At 41.4% G+C, this 20,382-nt stretch overlaps 1 protein-coding gene across 5 annotated transcripts in view; it reads left to right on the top strand.

Moving 5' to 3' along the window:
* Positions 1 to 20,382, top strand: part of SLC16A9 (solute carrier family 16 member 9) — a 58,807-nt gene that overhangs the window by 10,415 nt on the left and 28,010 nt on the right. For 4 of the 5 annotated variants that reach the window (XR_011971625.1, XR_011971626.1, XM_072628898.1 and 1 more), the window contains exons 2-3: positions 9,417 to 9,649; positions 16,053 to 16,196. Coding sequence is in view for 3 of the 5 variants with exons in the window: in XM_072628898.1 (XP_072484999.1) it covers positions 9,454 to 9,649; positions 16,053 to 16,196 (340 nt within the window). In the remaining 2 variants the exon portion in view is untranslated. Of the gene's footprint in view, positions 1 to 9,416; positions 9,650 to 14,816; positions 14,953 to 16,052; positions 16,197 to 20,382 lie in introns of those variants that run through there. The other variant, XM_072628900.1, reaches the window with a different exon arrangement.

Consider the following 20,382-nt stretch of genomic DNA (forward strand, 5'->3'; position numbering starts at 1 on the left):
AAAATCTAGAGTTGTTAGGGGTTTTAAATAACATGCAAATATAGGTTCACACCCTTTTATCTCTGACTTTTGGAGAAGCTCTTCCGTGAGAATTTACAGAATTCTAGGATAGCTAGTCATTGACTGGCCAAAGGTTGGCAAATCCCTCATGGCCTTATAGAAAGTAGGTTGTGCTTTCTAGGGAGCTGGTCTAGAGATGAGGCAGGAGACAGCTTTGAAGAGTAGGACTTCTGGGAATTGAGAAGAAAGCCAGCCCTGGCTGTGGAGAGTTGAGCTGTGATTAGGAATAGGCCCTTAGAACCCAGCAGAGCAACCTGCCCAGCAGATTCCAAGTCCCTGGGGAACAGCATAGAAATACCCTGAGATGAAAAAGGATATCAGGGCTCCACAGTGCTGGGGCCATGAATGACCTTGGCCATGTGTTTTACCCAAGTGTGTGCCTCTCACCCATTGTCTAAATATGTATGCCTTCTTTTCCCACTGAGAATGTTACTATTGTTGAGATAATTTCAAGTAAATGTCTTCGTTCTGAGCTAAATATGTCTACTACTTGACTATAGGTAATCTTACATATAGGGACTTATGAGCTATAGATTAAGACATGCAGACTTACAGAGTACCTTGAACCTAGGGGCAGCCACACACTCCAACTCTGGGAACTCAACTTGTGAGTGTAAGTTTGGGGAGGGGTAGCTTCTAGAGGAGGCTCTATACAATTTCAACCAAAAATATAATGCTAAGTACTTACACTAATTGTAACTAAAAATACTTCAGGGGTACCAGCTAGGAGAAAATGGTGACATACAACAGTTATAAAATAAAGAAAATGGATACATTTAGGATACCTACCTAAAGGGATGATAACATTAACATTAGCTGACTAAAATTATTATTAGTGATGATAATAATGTCTGATGGTTCCATAGACCTCTATGCAAACCACTTTGCATACATTATCTGGTTTGTAAGCATCAGCAATAACTCTGTATGCATAGATTTCTTTTGATAACTTCCTAGAAAAACCAATGTTTTCACCTAGAGTTTTAATTTTAGTTATTCAAGCATTTTTGTGCTTTTAATATATTATTTCTGAATCTAAAAAACACCAAGAAATGAATTAGCATTTTTAATTATTTTTGGTTTGCAACTTTCTTCCTCAAAAGATAGAAAAGAATGAAATACCTGCTTCAGAAATCCCTTAAGAAATTTAGAAGTGGAAGAGTGACTATGATTTGTCAGTGATCTGGCTTTTCCCTTGTATCTTCCTTCTCTTCTTATGCTTTGTTTCTGTCTTCAGTTTACCTGTCTGAGGACAGAGAAGCAGCAAGGGCTTGGGAATCACTCAGGTGATGGATATGGGTTCCTTCTCCTTGGGTCTGCCCAGCAGGACCATTGGGTAGAAAGTTGCTGGGAGCTTGTATAAAGACTAAACTTGATATAAGAGAATGCTTACAATGAAGTCTCTGAAAAGTAGAATGAGTGCCTTGGGAGGTAGTGAGCTCCCTATCACTGGAAAGTCTTCAAGAAGAGTCTAGATCACCACTTGTCGGGAATGGGATGGATAGAATTCCTGCCCAGGCGTGGAATGGACCAAATGACCTTTGAGGTTCCTTCCAGCTCTTGGGTTCTGAGATCTGGTCCATTTTACTCATATTGTTCATGATAAGTAAATTAGAAGAGGTATTTTTATTTCATTTTTTAAAAAGGAGATCTGTGGTTTCATCATTTAAAAAAAATCTCTTCTACCAATGCAGAAAATAATCTACTCTCTGTGGAAACAGTCCATTTCTGCCTTAGTCAGAGGCCAGAACTCTCTCCTACATCCATGATATATTGTTTCTTAGGATTGGGGTACACTGGAATCCCCCCAAAATTTTCAAATACTTGATATTCTTTTAGAAATGCAATGGGACATGATGGATAGAATGATGTATTCAGAGCCAGGCACACTTGGGCTCTAGTCCTATCTCTGACACACATACTATGTGTGACCATAGGCAAGTCATGTTAATTTCATGACCATAGACAACTCTCTAAGACTGATCTACTCAATTTTAGATGATAAAGATCTTTGACATATCTAGTCAGTATTCTGATACCATGACTCTCAGCAGGAAGGCCATAAAGTCAGTTAGGGCAAAAGCCCTTTCTCACTAGTGTCTACCCAAATGCCCTGCTACTTTTTGATTAGCTTTGGGGAAATTCCTTCTCTGCACAATGGAGGTTTGAGGAGTTGGTTTCTGTTACTCTTTCTAGTCCTAGGTCCTTGTATAATCCTGATGCTATTTCAAGACAAATTCCCTCAAGGACCTGTAGACTTGGCAACTTGTGCATGACTTAACTCAGTGTTGGCACTTTGGATTGTGTATGGAATGAAAACAAAAAAGGAAAAGCTTATGGGGCAATAAGCAGAATTAAGAATTCTCCTTAAAACCTCACTTATTGTGGATATTATCCAGCCTTTTGAGTACATCATCAGAAAGCTTTCTTCTCCCATCTGGAGGTCTTAGTGTCCTAGAATCTCAATAGGAGTCAGTGGGGTGATGTGGGCTACTGTGTTCTTGGGATGCTTTGAGAGGCAGTTTCTGAGAAGGAGGTGTCCTTCAAACACAACCACTCAATGAATGTTTTTCTACTGGGACCTGTAGGAGTAAGAGGTGATCCTTTTTCTTTCCAAAGCAAACCCTTCTACATGCACAAGTGATCCTATTCCACCCTACCTTCTCCACAAGGTTGCCCCTCTATCATTCCCCACTTTCTCATTAATCTCTAGTCTTTGTCTTCTAGCTACTTCCTTGCTGCCTGCAAAGATCTCTCCATCCTTAAAAAAACCTCTCACTCCATCTGATCATCCCCACTAGCTATCTTCCTAAATCCCTCCTCTCTTTCAGGGCTAAATTTCTTGAGATAGCCAGCAACAATTGGTACCTCCACTTCCTTTCCTCTCACTTTCTTCTAAACTCTCTACAATCTGCCTTCCAGCTTCATCATCTAACTGAAACTGCTCTCTCCAAAATTGCCAACAACCTCTTAACTGATAAGTCTAATGACCTTTTACAACAATCTTCTTCTTTTTCCATATCTCTACAACCTTTATGTTGCCAACTACCCTCTTCTCCTCTCTAGTTTTTGGCAGCACTTCTCTCTCTCTTGACTCTCCTTCTACCTCTGTGACCACTCCTTTTAATCTCCTGTGTTTGACCTTCATCTAGGTCAAGACTACTAGCTATGGGGGTCATACAAGGCTCTATCTATGCTGAGTCATATTCTCTTTTACTATTGAGGGTACCACCATCCTCCCAGTCACCTAGGCTCATTGACTCCTCACTCTAACTCACCCCCTATATCCAATCTGTTGTCAAGTCCTGTTGTTTTGACTTTTATAACATCTCTTTTATTCTTCTCTTCTCCTCCTCTGAAAAGCTACCTTTTTGGTCCGGGCCCTCATCTCATGCCTAGATTATTCAACTAGTCTTCTAATTAGCAATAGTTCTTTTTTCTTCTGTGTTTATGCCTTTCCTCACTCCATCTTCTGCTCAGAAGTCAATGTTATCTTCCTAAAGGGCAGGTCTGATCATATCACTCTTCTATTCAGGAAACATGAACTCTTGACAAATTTTAGTGACCTCCTCTTACCTCCAGGGTCAAATATAAAGCCATCTTTGGTTCTTAAATCCCTTTACTTCCTGGCTTCTTCCTACTTTTCCAATCTTCCCTTCCATCTACTTTATGATGTAGCACACTGACTTCCTTGCTGTTCCTCATCCATGGCACTCCATCTCCTGATTCCAGGCTCTTTCTCTGGCTATGCCCCCTCCCTGGAATTCTCGCCCTCCTCATGTCTCCCTCCTGACTTCCCTAGCTTCCTTCAAACCTCAACTCAAATCCCAGTTTCCTTCTTAAAGAAGCCTTTCCTACTTAATACCAGAGCCTTCCCTCTGAGTTTATCTCCAGCTTGGTCTGTATCTTTCTTATCCACACATAGTTGTTTGCTTATTGTTTCTTCCGCCAGAATGTGAGTTTCTCAAAGACAAGGACTCCTTCTGCCTGTCTTTTTATCTTCCATGCTTAGCTAAATGCCTCATACACAGTAAGTACTTCATAAATGCTTGCTGACTTAACTGTGCTCTGCCTTGGTCAGACTTCATGGAGTATTATCTTCTTTTCTGGGGCTAACAGTCAGCTGGAGAATGTATAGCAGCAAGTATACCAGGGCTTCTTATGAAGGTGTAAGTTGATTGGATGTCTTCTGAGGTTCCTTACACCTCTGAGATTGGTGACACTTCCCATGTCCTTGGTTTCATGTCTCACAATCCAAAGTTGCCATAAATAACTTAACCAAAGAAAAGTTATAGAGGCAAAATTGTCTTCCATTTTCAATCAGTTAATGGGTTGCTATTTCTCAAACAGCTAAATAAGTGGCTCATGATTTTTGCCTGAAATGGGGCTATAACTGTCCCTGTGCTCTCAATTCAATTCAATTTAGCAAGTTTTAATTAAGCACCTGAGATGTACCATCAGATCAGTGTACCATTTCGTAGGTCAATAAACATTTATCCAATGCCTACTGTGTGCAGAGCACTGAGCTAGACTGGATACAAAATTAAAATGGGAAGTAGTTCCTGTCTTCAGGATGCTTGCACTGTACTTGGAAGGATAAAGCCTGTACAGAGAGAAGTCTATGCTGAGTAATTGAGAAAGAAGAGAGGTAGGATCAGAGAAGCCCAGAGGAGAGGGGGTAGAGGTGTAGAGGCTCAGAGTAAGCTAAGGATTCTCAGAGATCAAGGTGAGGAGAAAGAGCAAGAGTTTAAACATTTCTGCTTGAAGAAACATCAGTCACTGAATGATGTGTTATTTATTCTTGGGCATTCACTTTACCAGTCAACAAACATTCATTAAATACCTAGTACATCCCACATGTGGGAGATTCAAAGCCAGAAATAAAACAGGCCTTACCCTCAGCTAAGGATTTTAAGAGGCTGCCTCATTATTCAGTTTTATTCACATTAAGCCTAAATTGAAAATTAGCCAGGTCATACAGTCAATCAATAGGAGTCAGAGGCAAGATTTGAACTCAGGGCTTGTTCGCTTTTTGTAAGTGTTACACAATGTCCTTCCTACCTTCCTCTCCTGCCTGGAACTATCCCTCTTGCCTGTCTTCACCCACACACCACGCCCACACACTTTTCAAATCAGCTACGACAGTCTCAGGTGGGATCTAAGGTACCCATTTGGTAGGAAGAAAAGAAAGGGTGAATCACGCCCCTCATCCCCAAGGCTGATCCATCCTTCCTCTGACCCCAGGACAGACCTAGTCTTTCAGTGTTCCGGGGTCTGACAAATCTTTTCATTCTCCTTTACCTCTAGGAAGAGTCTAGGCCTATTCAATACCCAAGGCCCTGATGATAAAGTGGTTGGAGGGCTCCAGTGTCATTCCTTTGAAAGGCAGTCAGACCTTGATGTAGCCTTGACTGGAAAGTTTCCTGACTGGATCCAGGTGGGAAAAGAAAGAAGAGTTTGGTTTTTTCCTGGCAGTGGAAAGGGAAGTGGGTGAGTCAGTCCTGGGACTAGGGAAGAAAGAAAGGGAGTAACAGGACAGCCAGGCCAGTATTCCTAGAAGGGCTCCCCCTCACCCTCCCCTGGTCTGGCCAGGCTCTCACCTTGCCTGGTGGAGGAGAGGAACAGAGAACAGTTGTTTTGGAGTCAGGTTATGTCACGTCACTTGTTCTGTGCCCCTGGACAACTTATCCAACATCTCAGAGGCTCATTCTCCCCATCTGTAAAAGGGGGACAATCATACAGTTCTACCTCCCAGAATGGTGGAGAGCAAAGTCCTTCAAAGAGCTGAAGAAATGTAAACTCTCCAATTCAACATTTAATGGGTACCTACCATATACATGGCATTGTTCATTATAAACAGCTAGTTACATACATAATAATTTGAAAAGTGAAAGAGAACTAACAATTGGGATGGAGGGGGTAGTGACAAGAGGTGGCAAGTGACCCTCTGAGCTTTGGAGGAAGCTCCAGATTCTATGAGGTGAGGGCCAGGAGGGAGGCCATGGAGGTCAGCCTTTGCCAAGACTTGTAGGTGGGACATGGAATGCCAAGTACAAAGCGTAATGAGAGGCCTCTTTGTCCAGAATGCAGAGTGTAAAGGGGAGTAACTAATAGGCAATAAACCTGGAAAGGTAAGCTGGAACCAGACTGTGAAGGCCTTTTAAATGCCAGACTGAAGAGTGTGTATTTTATCCCAGAGTCACCAGCACACGTGTGAAGATTCTTGACCGACACAGTGGTGTGGTCAGATTTGTATCTTATAAAAGATTATTCTGGAATATTCTTGGAAGATGAATTAGAAAGGAAACACAGGACCTCAGATTTAAAGCGAGGAGGTGGCACACTGTTATTCATGTTGGCTAGAGACCAATATATAGGCTTTTTCATTTTTTTAAAAAGAGTATACTAAAACTTGTCTAATGTGGGATTCTGACATCCTATACCAGTAGGCGAGATTTATTCAGTCAGGGTGAAGGGTTGAAAAAATTACAGACAATTGGCATGATTCCAATCAGAACTGAAACTCAGCTAGGGCCTTCCTGTGGAAGCCTTCCACTTGAGGACTCTGTGTAGCCTTTCATTATACCTCTTTGCTTTTCACCCTAAGCCTGCCCCCCTGTACCTCTCTTCTTTCCTTTTCTACTACACAATTGATAGTTCAGAGAAACTGAGTCCCAAGCCAGTGATTCTGACTTGTAGGGTTGGGATTCCTCACGGTGGAGGCTTTATGGTGACATGGTGAAAATTGATGGTGCAGACTAAGGTGTGTTGTCTGATGGATGGCCTATAAAGTACCTTCATCAGCACCTCTAGGTGGGGCAGATGGGTGGGGAGTTGGGCCCCAAACTGAAAAAGAGGAAGAAAACCAGCTCTATTGCCTTTGAGAAGTCAGGCAAGAATTCTAACTATGGCAAACCATTTCCTAGTATGAAACCCCATCATTTTAATAATAAACTTCTTCTGTCGGTGCTGTATTGCTGTGAATCTGGAATGCTCCCATCTCTAAGAGGTCAAAGCTACAGATGACCCACAGGACAATGGAGATACACATGGCAGGCATGAAAAGGTTGTGACATGATTTCAATGATCAAGAAATGTCATAAGGGGCATGGAAGAAACATGTGATTGGCAAAGGACATAACCAGTCATGTAGGGAGAGAGAGAGAGATGAGATACACAGCCAGAGGGAGTCTGTAGTGGGAGGAAGTCCCCTCCCATAGTAGAGGCAGGGCCTCTGCAGAAGATGGATAGAAAAGCATACGAGAAGGTGTGGATAGGTGACAGTATACACCCTTGCTGAGATAATCCAAAGCTCTTTGGAAGTATTATCAGCACAATTAATTATTAACTTGCTATCTTTATACTGTAACAGTCATTTGGGTAAGACTTGAACCCATGCCGTGTTTGGGGGGAGTAAATTGATAAAGACCCTACAAGTTCTATTTCTTCCCAATTTGAGAAGAGAAGTTATGGTGGGATCAGACTTAGAGGGACTTCATCCATTACCCCAAGAGTTTTAATTCTTTCTGTGGAGGGCCACAGAGAAGAGAGAGAGAGAGAGAGAGAGAGAGAGAGAGAGAGAGAGAGAGAGAGAGAGAGAGAGAGAGAGAGAGAGAGACTGAAAAAGAGTGGGGACTTTGAGAACTGGACCAAAAAGAATGAACAATACAGAGGCAACAGACAAAAGAAGAAATACAACTAGGGCTGGGCTGCTGTGGGCCCTCCAGATGTGTCAGAAGACCTCACCTGAAGCTACCTGTAGAATCCATATCCATTAATCTAATAGCTAATTTTGATATCATTTGATCCTCATAACAACCCTGGGAAGTTGGTGCTGTTATAACCTTTTACAGTTGGGAAACTGAGGTAAAGGTTAAGTGACTTGCCCAAGGTCACCCAGGTAGTATATGACTGAGGCCAGATTTGAACACAGGTCTTCCTAACTCTAGGCCCTACTACTCTCTCCACTGCTCTACCTAGGTACCCCATTAAGATGCTATAACTTACTTGGTTTGATTCTTTACCTGAAAATTTCTGGTGGCCTGAATATTTGCCTTAACCACAAAGAGGACAAGGATTAGCTAAAGATGAATGTAAATTGAAATCAAGGCAGAGAGTCAAATCTTTGCCTAAATGTTAGGAATTTTCCTGACTGGGGGCTCTGAGTGATTATGATGGTACTTCTAACTTTTCATTTAACATGAACTCTAGGAAACATCAGGGAAGGGACTGTCTAGACCTAAGGGGTCATTATATTGCCTGCCCTTCAGTTAAAGAAATGACAAATTGTTCTAACAGAGTGTGGCTGATTAAATCTCAGAGACAAAGAGGACTTTCTAGGCCCTATTCAGCTATTTATGAATTATGATGACCTTAGGAAAGTTTCTTGCTCTGTTAACCTTCTAGCACTGATCTATGATCCGATGAATTTCTCCTCATGAAACCTTTCCTGCCTTCTTCTCCCTGCCAGCTTTTAGTACATTCCTCTCTTTACTTTCTGTGAATTTTGTTTTTATCTTGGATGTATCATCCATGTTGTCTCCCCCATGAGAATGGATAGTCCTTGAGAACAGGACTGTTTGGTTTTTGTCTTTGCCCTCCCCAGGGCCTTCCACAGTGCCTGGCGTTCACTAAGCACTTTATAAATGCTTGTTGGCTGATTCAGGCTTTGAACCTCAAAGATTCCTTTCAGTTCTAAATTCTCTCTCTCTCTCTCTCTCTCTCTCTCTCTCTCTCTCTCTCTCTCTCTCTCTCTCTCTCTCTCTCTCTCTCTCTATATATATATATATATATATATATATATATATATATATATATATATTCTATATATAAATTCTATAATTCTTAGCCTTAATATTTTCAGCAGGAAGGACGATAGCTTGGTATGGTGGAATTTATAATATATGCATTTGTCTTGTGGTCAAAGGTCTTGGGTTCAAATCTTGCCTAAAGTTACCCAGGGATGTGGGATTGATTGCATTAAGAGAATGATGAAGAGGAAGACGTCAGTAAAGTTTAACTCCCCAAAATATCATGTCCTGGATTCAGGAGCTCAAAGATGTATGCCCATTTTGTCATTCATGCCTTATGCTTAGTTTTATTAATTAAATATATGAGGGAATGTGCTTAATTTGCACTGGCATATACTTTTCCTGTTAGAATTATATTCATTTTTTTGTTTCCCTCCAGGAGATTGTGAATACCTTGAGGGCAAGCATGGGCTCTTTTTCCTTTTGTCTTTTCATGCCTGGTGTTGAATGAATGAATGAATGAACAAGAGAGTAGCTTAATGCCGTGGACGTAGCCTAAACCAAATTCTAAATGTCCTTTTCCTTTGTGTTTTCATTTTTGCTTAGGACCTGCCACTGAACCACTTCCTGGTTTCACTTGAAGATGGAATCCAAAAAGCCCCCAGATGGTGGATGGGGCTGGGTGATTGTCATCGCTTCCTTCCTTACTCAGTTTCTGTGCTATGGGTCCCCATTGGCTGTTGGAGTCTTATACATCGAGTGGCTGAATATTTTCCATGAAGGAAAAGGAAAGACAGCCTGGGTTGGATCCCTTGCCAATGGAGTTGGCTTGATTTTAAGTAAGTAGCTCTAAGTAAATACCTTGTCATGCAAAGAGAATTGAAGAATCTGGTATTAAGTTTCATTAGTGACCTTTGATTTGAAGTCTGAAGATCTGAGTTCAAATTGTGACTCTTCCACTTTCTACCTTGGGCAAGTCTCCTTCCCCTTCTGAGGCCTCTGTTCTCTTCTCTGTAGAAGGAGGGTGTTGGGCACGATAATCTCCAAGGTCTGTTCTCACTCCACATCTGTGATCTTTTGATTCTAGGATCATCTCATAGAGGCATCCTTGTTCAAATCATGTAGGGTAGGAGACAGGGCAAGGGGTGGAAGTAGAACATGGTATGATCTATACTGCCATCCAGTGTGTGTGGTCCATAGCACAGGATCATTCTGTGCATCCAGCATTTATACTAGGATGTTCTTACAGCTGGTTACTTTGCTAAGGTTCAGTGGTTTGGACACAGGACATTCAGTTCAATTCACCAGGCATTTAGTAAGCAGTTACTACTCTGTGCCAGTCACTGTGTGAACTGGGGAAACAGAGGCAAGAACAAAACAGCTCTTGCCCTCCCCTGTCTCCCATTCCATGCCAATTATGTTTACCATGGATTCAGCTGTACCACAATGAGTCAAATCACCTTACCTAGAATAAAACAACAACTTGGTGAAGGGGACAGGACACTAAAATTAAGGTCAGAGGAACTGGGTTCAAATCCCCAATTCTGCTATCTACTACCCTAGTACTATCTGCTATCTACATACCCATGTAAGCAAGTCCTATCACCTCTGTGGGGCTCTGTGAAATTGAGGGGTGAGGTGACTTGTTCCCTCCCCTTCCCTTCCTCTGACTGCATTTCCACAATTGTCTAATATGTGAAGTCTTTTTTTTTTTTAAATAATCAATCCTCAATCAACCCATTCCATACTAAGTCTTGCCTTCCAAGATTATTCTGAAATACTACAGGCATGTACTGATACTTCATGTTTTCTCCTAAGAAATCCATTCTTCCAAGTCTCCCCAGTTTCCTGAAGTTGCCTAACATTTGCATAGGGCTTTTACATTTGCCTCGCACTTCATGGTCATGATCTCATCTTAGCCTTGCAACAACCTTGAGAAATAGGAACTTCAGATTTTATTGTCCCCATTTAACGGTTGAGAAAACTGAGGGACTTGCCTTTAGTCACAAAAGTAGGATGCATTTGAGGTGGGCTTTGTGTCCAGAGACTGTTCTTGCTCTGGATCTAACTCTCCAGCCAACTTGGCCAAGATGCTTTTGGGAAAGAAGTCGTTCTTGAAAACCCAGTAAAGATTTTACTTTTTTTGTCTGAAAAGTGACTGCCAAGCTTACCTGGTTTACAAGTTGTTAAATTTTCTCCATGGCATAAATATCATTATGATATAATATCATTCAGAATCCTGCCTCTTTTAATCCTCCAACTAGCTCTACAGCCACACCCTTGGAGCTATGTCTGTATCACTCATTAACAGAACGATTATAGAATAGTTTGGACTGTGACCTAACATTGCCGTCATCAGTCCTGGCCTGTCTATCAGATTGGTCTTGCAGTCTTGTGGGAAAAGCATTGGAGGAGACACTAAAGCTGTTTTCACTTCTTACTAAGTGGATGACTTAGGGAAAGTCTTTTCTATCCTCTGGACCTCATCTTCCTCATCTGTCAAATAAGGGGATTGGATGAGGTGATATTTAAGATCTGGAGATCACTGTCCCAGGGCAAAAGACCTAGTAGAATCACCTGCTTCTTCTCTCCTACCTTTCAGTCCCAACCCCTTTGACCTTCCCTAACTTCCTTATCTGCATCAGGAGAAAGAGAAAATTTGTCATCTACCTTTGGTTACAAAAAGCATGGTCACATTTTGTAGGTTGTATTTCAGTGCTCATGGCTGGTGTACCTCAAGCTTGTTGTTTTCCTCACTGTGGCTCTATTTAGTCTGTGAGGTTTTGCAGAATCTAAGTAGTCCCCAGAAACAGAACTGAATGATCAGTCAACTCACAGCAGACCCCAAAAGAGTACTGATGTATTGTGGTCTGCCAATGAATCACAAAAATGTGGATGAGCAATCTTTACAGAATCAAGGTTGTTTGGGAAAGACTTTACGAATAACACTTCTGGAGCTTTTCCCACCAACTAGTGTAGGAGATTGCAGTATGAACATGGGTAGGTAGTAAGTTAAAAATCTTGGTGTTTGGCAAGGTTCTTCTCTCTAGATGATTATTTTTTACTCCTTTCTAACATTTTCATCAATTTCAAAGAATTTCCTTGGTCCCCTCCCTTTTTTTTATTTTTTGATCTAGACCTTTGATTAGTCAGTCAGCTAACAAGCACTTATTAAGCACTAGCTATGTGCCAAGGATTGAGCTAAGTGCTGGAGAGGTACAGAAAGGCAAAACTCAAGTCCCTGCTTTCAGAGAACTCACATTATAATGGGAAAACAACACATCAAAAGCTAGGTACATACAAGATTTATAGGTCAAAAGGAAGGTAACCTCAGAGGGAAGGAACTCATACAAACCTCTTATAGATGGTGGGATTTGAGCTGAGTCTTGAAAAGGGAGTCAAGAAGTAGAAGGAGGAATATTCAAGGCATGAAGGGCAAGTGGCCAGTGCAAGGACATGGAGTCAGGAGATGGACAATAGCAAGTCTATCTGAAATATAAAGTATTTGCAGGGGGAGCAGATCATGAGAAGATTGGAAAAGTAGGAAGAATTCAGGTGGTGAAGGGCTTTCAAAGTCAAACATCTGATCCTGGAGACAGTAGGGAGCCATTGGAGTTTAATATGTGAGGGGATGGCATGTAAAGGATGACCTGCTAATTAGGAACACCCCTTTGGCAGCCAATGGATTCCAGTGGGGAGAGACTTTGAGACAGGGAAACATATCGTCCAAATAGTGCTGGTGTAAGGGCTCCTTGGGAAAGTTCTGGGTAAAGATCCAGCTAGAGGTGGCTTGAGGTGGGTGGCCTATGATTTAATTAGTCTAGGGAACTTCTGGTGTAGAAACTCCATTTAATATGCAGACTGGCAATTCCTAATTAATTTATAATCTTAGAATTGCCTGCCACACTGAATCACATGTATGGTCTAACAAATGATATAATCAGACAGTAATTTCTTCATAATCTAACTGAAAAGGATCAAATTAGATGGTTGGATGACCTCTAAGGTCCCTTGTGGCTCTAAGTCTGTGATCCCATTTCTTCCCCTAGGTTATCGTGAGCATGAATTAGCATTTAGAGAGAGTCCATGCCACTATACTGTACCCGAGTCAGATCCCATCTAGAGTACCATGTTCCCAACTGGGTGCCTGAATCATTTTAGAGAAGACTTTCAGAAGCTGGAGAGTGTCAAGAAGATGACAGCTGTAATGGTGAAGACCTTTCGGCTAAGCCAGAGGAGACTGAGTTTAAGGAAATGAAACATTTAAAATGGAGAAGAAAAGACTTGGGGGGAGGACAGGGAGAGATCGTGATTAAACATCCAGCTTCAGGCATTTGGAAGAGGGTCAAGAATTGTTTTATTTGGTCCCCCAAGGCAGAGCTACGAATAGAGGAGAGAAGCTTGGATGTTAGGAAAATCTTGGATAATTAGAGCTATTAAAATGCTGTTTTAGGGCATGGTAGGCTCCTCCTTATTTGAAGTCTGAGCAATCCGGATGATTGCTTTAGAGGATGGTTCTTGTTAGACTAGATTGTCCCTGGGTTCCTTTCAATCTTGAGACTCTGAACTTTTGTGATATCTAAGGCCCCCTTCAGCTGTCACTGAAGGAAAGGAATGAATGAACAAAATCAGCATTTATTAAGCCCTTACTGTGTTCCAAAAAAGAAGTAGCATCAATTGCTGTCCTCAAGGAGGTTATGGTCCAATAATGGGGAGATAGCATCCTAAACATAATAAAGTATTTACAAGCTGTCTTTAGGAGTGAACTTTCCTGCTCAGTATTTATTTAGAGGTTTATAACCTTATGGATTTTACATTTGTTACAGGCCAGATTTGTACTTCTCCTTTAAGCCTGAGAATTCCAAGATTTTCTATCATTTGAGTAATGATATTTCATTGTCCTAATGGCTCCTAGATCATGATGAAGAACAAACGCTGATTGTACCATTGGATTTATAAGCTCTGGCCTGAAATGATGACAGAAACTTGAGGATCTACAGATAAATTAGGCCTCAATGAGATCAGAAGTACAAATAAAAAGTGCATTTCTTATTGGACCATTGCTGGGTATTTGCTGCTGTTTGTGTTGTCAGGGTTGTTTAATGGTCTGCTCTTCATTGGGTAGCTGGCTTTTATGTCAATCCAGCAATAATTTTTTCCTTGTGTATGTCATAGAAATATGTGAGATTCACAAAAGTCCTCTTCAGATGCTTCATTTTGGTGGGAAAGGGACCCAGAGCCTCGAATGCTATGCTCAAGTTCTGGTAGCTTTTGCCAAGATTGAAAGGCTTCAGGCATGGGCCAGGCAAGGGATGACTTTGTGTTTGTTCAGCTTTTGTAAGTACAAGGGGTTCATTTCAAGCTTATCTACTGACTGATGAATTTTTCAGTGGCATCAAATCACAAAAACCATCTCCTATGGCAGGCACTCTTAACCTGTGGTCTACAAACTGCCACCATCTTGGAGGAGAGGCTGTGGATAGATTTTGGGGGACTTGGATGGAAAAAAAGATCACATCCTTATTTTTTACTAACCTCTAGCTGAAATTTAACATTTCCTTCAATTATGATTTTAAAAAACATTATTTTGAGAAAGGGCCATAGGCTTCCCTAACCTAGCAAAGAAATCCAGGACACAGAAGAGGTTGAGGATGCCTAGACTAAAGCATTGTGGATGCATCCTGCCCTGGTGGAAAAGATATTTGTGGGATAAAATCACAGATCCCTGAGATAGGAAGTACTTTATAAAAATGCCAGGTTGCTCTTTGGTTACATATGGTTCAAACAAGACCTAGAAATCTCAGGATCTGCACATTGTCCAGAAAGATGTGAATCTTAGTATGTGCCCTTTGACTCCATCTCTGTCTGAACACTTTTGTTATGGTTATTGTTTAATATGTGCTATGTAGTATATATTATATTATATAGTAGTAATTGTTAATATTATTAATTTCATCTCTGGAAAAGACTGAAAAGGCCTTCAAATCCAATCCTCTCATTTTTCAGATAGAGAAACTGAGGCAGAGAGAGGTTAAGTGAATTGACCAGGATCACTTAGCCAGTAAATTTCTGAGGCAATTTGAGCTGAGGTCTATCCTGATGCCGAATCCCACGCTCTCTCCACTGTACCACCTACCAGCCTGTAAGTTAGAGATGGTTGGAGAAATTCTTTCTTTTTCCATTACACCTCCTCCAACTAGTCCCATTTATCTGCTTCCCTTGTAGGTGGTAGATAATGCCAAAGATAAGAGCTGGAAGGGACATCCAATCACTTCATTTTGCAAATGAGGAAACTGAGGCAAGAGAAGTGAATGCCTTGCTTAACATAGTGGTCAGTGGCAAAGCTGGGGTGAGAAGGCAGGACCTCTGGTTCCATCAGAATCACTCTTTTCCACTGTTTCATGCCTCCTTGAAACATGGCCCATATCAGTGTCACCTACATGCACATTTTTGGTTCCATTTAAATCCCAGAATCCCAGCATTGGCAGGGGACCCAAAGAGGAGAGATGAGTAATGGAAAGTCTATTCCATTGGGAGCCTGGGTTCAAATCCCAGCCCTGTGGCTTCACTCCCTTTGTCTCTTTAGGCCACAGTTTCCTCATCTATAAACTATGAGGGCTGAACAAGATGATTCCTAAGATCCCTTAGCTTGAAAAAACATGGGATTAGTCAATCTTGTTCCTTTGTAGAAATACCCTCAAAAGCATCTCTGCTTGAGAAGGGGTGGTCTGAACTCCAAAAATAAGCAGTCTAGTGGTGATCCAGCACCTCCCACTTTGGAACTGGTAGGAAAGTTTTCTTGACCTCAACCCTCAGTTTACTTCTTTGTAACTTAAACCCCATAGCTCCTGTTTCTTCCTCCAGCGCCAAGCAGAATGAGACTGTTCCCTCTTTCCTATGATTTCATTGTTTCACGGAACTCTCTACCAATGTAGGCGGTACCAATACCTTCTCTGCAACTAATCAGTCAGCCCAGAACGCTTCTTCTTCCAAAATAACCAAGAAATATTTAGTGAGCACCTACTGTATACCTCTTGCAGGGAGCAAAAGTTGCTCTATGTGGGAAGCAGGAGGGGCGAGAAAACAGATGATCTCAGCAACCTTTTCCTGCTCCTCATGGATGATCCTAAGATCCCATAGGAATGTGGAACTTTTTATTTCCTAAATTATATGTTCTTTGAGGCTGGGGAAGGGGAGTCAACTTTCTGTTGAACTTACTGTTTTGTTTCATTTTGTTTTTAGGCCCTATCTGCAGCCTCTGTGTGGAATCCTTTGGTGCAAGAGCTGTCACGATCTTCAGTGGTTTCATGGTGGCCGGGGGCCTCATGATCAGTGCCTATGCCCCAAACCTCTATTTTCTGTTTTTTTCATATGGAGCTATTGTTGGTAAGAGACCTCATCCCCACCCAGGGGCTTCAACCATGTACAGATCAAATGCCATTTTTTTTTATTGTGTGTGTCTGTGTGAATGTATGTGGATCAATTAAAAAACAGATAGATAGATAGATATGGATATTGTCATTTTTTATCTCAGCTTCATTTCTAAATATATCCCTCCTCTCTCCCTTCTACAGAGAGCCATCCATTATCAAAAAGAATGAGTAATAATAAAATAATAATGATTAATAAAAGCTAATATCTAGGCAGTTAGGTAGCTCAGTGGATAAAGTATTAGAAAAGCCCTCAGTTTTCTCATCTGTAAAGTAGGAATAATAACAGCACCTGTATCTCCCAGGATTGTGGTGAGGATCAAATGAGATCATATTTGTAGAGCACTTTGCACAGTGCCTGGCACATAGTAGGTGATATATAAATGTTAGCTATTATTATGAAAAGATATTTACAGCTAATTCACTCCAATCTAGAGTTGTAAACTTCAAATGAGATAATGTTTGTAAAGTTTTTTGAACACATTAAAGAAGTACATAGATGCTAGCTGCCATTTTTTAGATGTTTTCAGTCATTGTTTGTTATTATTAGCTTGGTAGACCACTAGCCTAGATGCTGAAAATTTTGTCACCTGCTCTCTTATCCACCCCATACCCCACCCACCCCGGGTAAACACGAAAGGAAGAATGCCAAAGCTTCCTGACATGCTGACCTACAACAGGGATATCCAAGAGGCAATAGGGTGGAGGGATTGTATTTCAGTCATGGGTGCTCACCCTGAGCAAATGTACTGAGATAGGAAATGGCATCTGCCATTATACAGAAAATGGTAAGTGGGTCACTGTAGTGTTCACTGGAGAGGAGATGAGGGAGTTGGTAAAGTGTAACCGCTGACAACTGGCATGGTTAAAATGCTGTTTTCTTCATATCCATTCCTTGCTCTGCAGACAGGTTCCACTCTCCCTTTGGTGAGCTTTCTGAGAGTGGTGAGGAGAAATGCTTTCCTAGACCAGTCCTTTTCCTTTAATTACACAAACAGATAAAATTTGCTTTACTTTTATTCCTCTGAGCTGAAGTGAAAGTTTTTATTGGCTTTTTCATGTGACTATCATAAAACATGGTCCTTTGTTCTCTCTTAATCTGCAGTTACCTTAAAGCACTTCTGGGTGACTTTCTGATAAATCAGCATTTGTGGGAATGTCATCCTAAAGTGAGTACAAGAGCCAGCCATCTAGATATCTGGTCTACACCAGGCATTCTTCACCTTTTTTGTATCATGGACTCCTTAGGCAGCCTGGAGAAGCCTATGGACCCTTTCTCACAATCATGTTTTTTAATGCATAAAATAAACTGTATGGGATGACAGAAAATCAACCACACTGAAATGTAGACAACCGTTTGCTGGTAAATGTTTAACAAGCAGCTCTCGGCAGGTAGATATACTAATCATAAAGTTCAATCTGCATTTTTTGCACCTTCGCTATCACTTTCCTAACCTTTACAATAACAGGATGATAAATCAAACCCTGCTGTGTAGCATTTGAGAATTTCCGAGGTGTGAATGTTCACACTGAACAACTGAGGCTTCTGAGCTTGTACTAGCTTGGTTCAAGCATGCCCCTGGGAAAAAAGTGTAGAATATATACATATGTGTACACACATATGTACACAACACATGTACACACATATACATAGATGTACATGCATGAATATAACTATATACACAGTATGTATATGTATGCAAATGTGCATATATGTATGTACGTGTATATTTCCCCTCTTTCAAGTTCAGGTTCAGAGACCCTAGTCTATACTATGGAAAACATCTGGATACTTGAAACTATACCTCATGGCATATTGTAGGCAAATTATCTATTTCCAGAGCTTCAGTTTCCTCCTTGTAAAATGGGCGGGGGAAGGGATGGAGTAAATGTTCCCTAACGTCCCTTTTAGAATTAAATTTGTGATTATAAATCTAAATGTGTGAGTAACTCACTGTTGCTCAAGAGTTTCCTGTTCATGGGTACTCTTATGATTGTCCCTCCATTACAAATACCTTTTCTATGGAAGTGACTAAGCATGATAGAGATTTGGATTATTGATAACATCAGCTCTTTTTTGCTCAAGGCAGTGTTATGTGCCAACTGCTTTTTCTCTCCCCTAATACCAAGGGAACTCCTAGTTCTCTTGTTGTGGTGGAGGGAACGATTAAAATGATTCAATGAAGGGGCATCTAGGTGGTGCAGTGGATAGAGTGCCAGGCCTGGAATCAGAAAAATCTAAGTTTGAATCTGACTTCAGACTCTTACTAGCTGCATGACCCTGGGCAGGTCATCTTAATCTCTGCCTACTTCAGTTTACTCATCTGTAAATTGGGGATAATAATAGCACCTATTCCTCACAGGGTTGTTGTGAGGATCAGATGAAAGAAACAAGATGAATGAATACACGATAACTTGAGGAGGATGGGGAGGGAGTCCTAAGGGCATCAGAAAAGACTTTCCATAGGTGATGGTCCAGGAGTTGAAACTGGAAAGTAGCTAGGCATTCTAAAAGGAGGAGGTAAGAAGGATATGCAGTCCAAGGCACAGTGAGGAAAGAAGGGGACAGAGGTGGCCAAAGCATGGAGGCAGCAGATGGAGAATCAAGCTTGAGGAGTTCAATGTTTGGTTGGAAGAGTCTATTCAGTGGAAAACTGCTGGGCAGATGTTGGCTAATAAATGGATCACACAACTCAAACGTCATTTTCTTTGTTCATGTTGTGAGGGGAGCAGTAGAAGGAACTAGGAATGTTTGCAACCTGGAGAATAATTGATAGGAAGGGTGTGATGGTGTCTTCAGGTGTTTAAAGGGTGATTCTCTCGAAGAGAGATTAGATTTTTTCTGTTTGGTCCCACAGAGCAGAACTAGAGGCAATGAGGGCAAGTCTCAGAGATAAAGTCTTGATGTCAAGATAAAACTTCCTAACACCTGGTTAGCCCAAACTGAAATGGGCCACCTTGAGACTTGATGGATTACTGCTCATTGGAGGTTTTCAGACAGGGAGTAAAGTTAAGTAAGAGTCACGTATGGGTTGGATGGATCCCCTCTAACTTTCAAAATCCATGAGTTCACATATGTATGGGCAATCAAGACTGGGAAGCCTGGAGTCAGAATTCAGACCTATGCTTTAGGACTATGGATTTGGCATCTCTGTGAAGGATGAATTCAACAGGGAAGAGAATGGCTGTGAAAAGACCAGTTAAAAGACTGTGGTGATAGATAAATAGATGTATTTAAAGAAAGATTAAGGACTGATCAAGTTGTAATTTACTGAAATAATGTCTTCTTTCCTTCCTTCCTTCCTTTCTTTCCTCCCTCCTCTCTCTCTACCTCTCTCTTCCTCTCTCTCTCTCTCTCTCTCTCTCTCTCTCTCTCTCTCTCTCTCTCTCTCTCTCTCTCTCTCTCTCTCCCTGTTTTGCCTTACATTTTAGCAAGGAAAACTGAAGGCAGGCTTCAAAAGTGGGATCATCTGAAAGCCTGTCAAATTAAAATTAAGCTATGGGAAATCTTAGGTTTGTTTTGACCAGGGCAGGTTTGGATTTAGGCCACGCAGCTGAGGTTGAGGGATAAAGCTTACTTCAAAAGGGCTAGATTTCACTGGGGAGGGGACTGACATAGATCTTGGGGAGCTCCACACTTTTGTTGAAGGTTTTATGAGTTGCTGTGGCCTAAAATAATCACCACCTGACAGCTTACCCACAGCCTGGGTGTCTCTGATCTTAACCCGGTAGGTTCATGGGTGTTAGACACACAGCCTGTTGCTAGACCTGTCATTGAAGTTTTTCTGGATTAGTAGGACCTGTTAGGGCCTGCATTCTGGCTAGTATAGCTTTTGATCCAGGTCACCCCCACACGAGGATGACATATCAGAACTGGATTTTGTTGGAATGCTTAACTGCCCTCCACTAAAACCCTGGCAGAGATGAGGAATAAAGAATAAAGAAATGAGCCAGAAGTAGTTAAAGGGAAATGTGACCATCCCTAGGCTACATGTGGGTGTATGAGTCCATTTTTCAATATTGAATAGAATGATAGAATTTCAGATTTGGAAGGGTCCTGGGGGGCTTTTAGTCCAACCCATAAATGAAGAGACTTCCCTTTCACCACTCAACACAATATAGCTGAAAAATTATCACTTACT

This window comes from Notamacropus eugenii, chromosome 1 (assembly GCF_028372415.1).
Source record: "Notamacropus eugenii isolate mMacEug1 chromosome 1, mMacEug1.pri_v2, whole genome shotgun sequence".
Lineage (NCBI taxonomy): Eukaryota > Metazoa > Chordata > Mammalia > Diprotodontia > Macropodidae > Notamacropus > Notamacropus eugenii.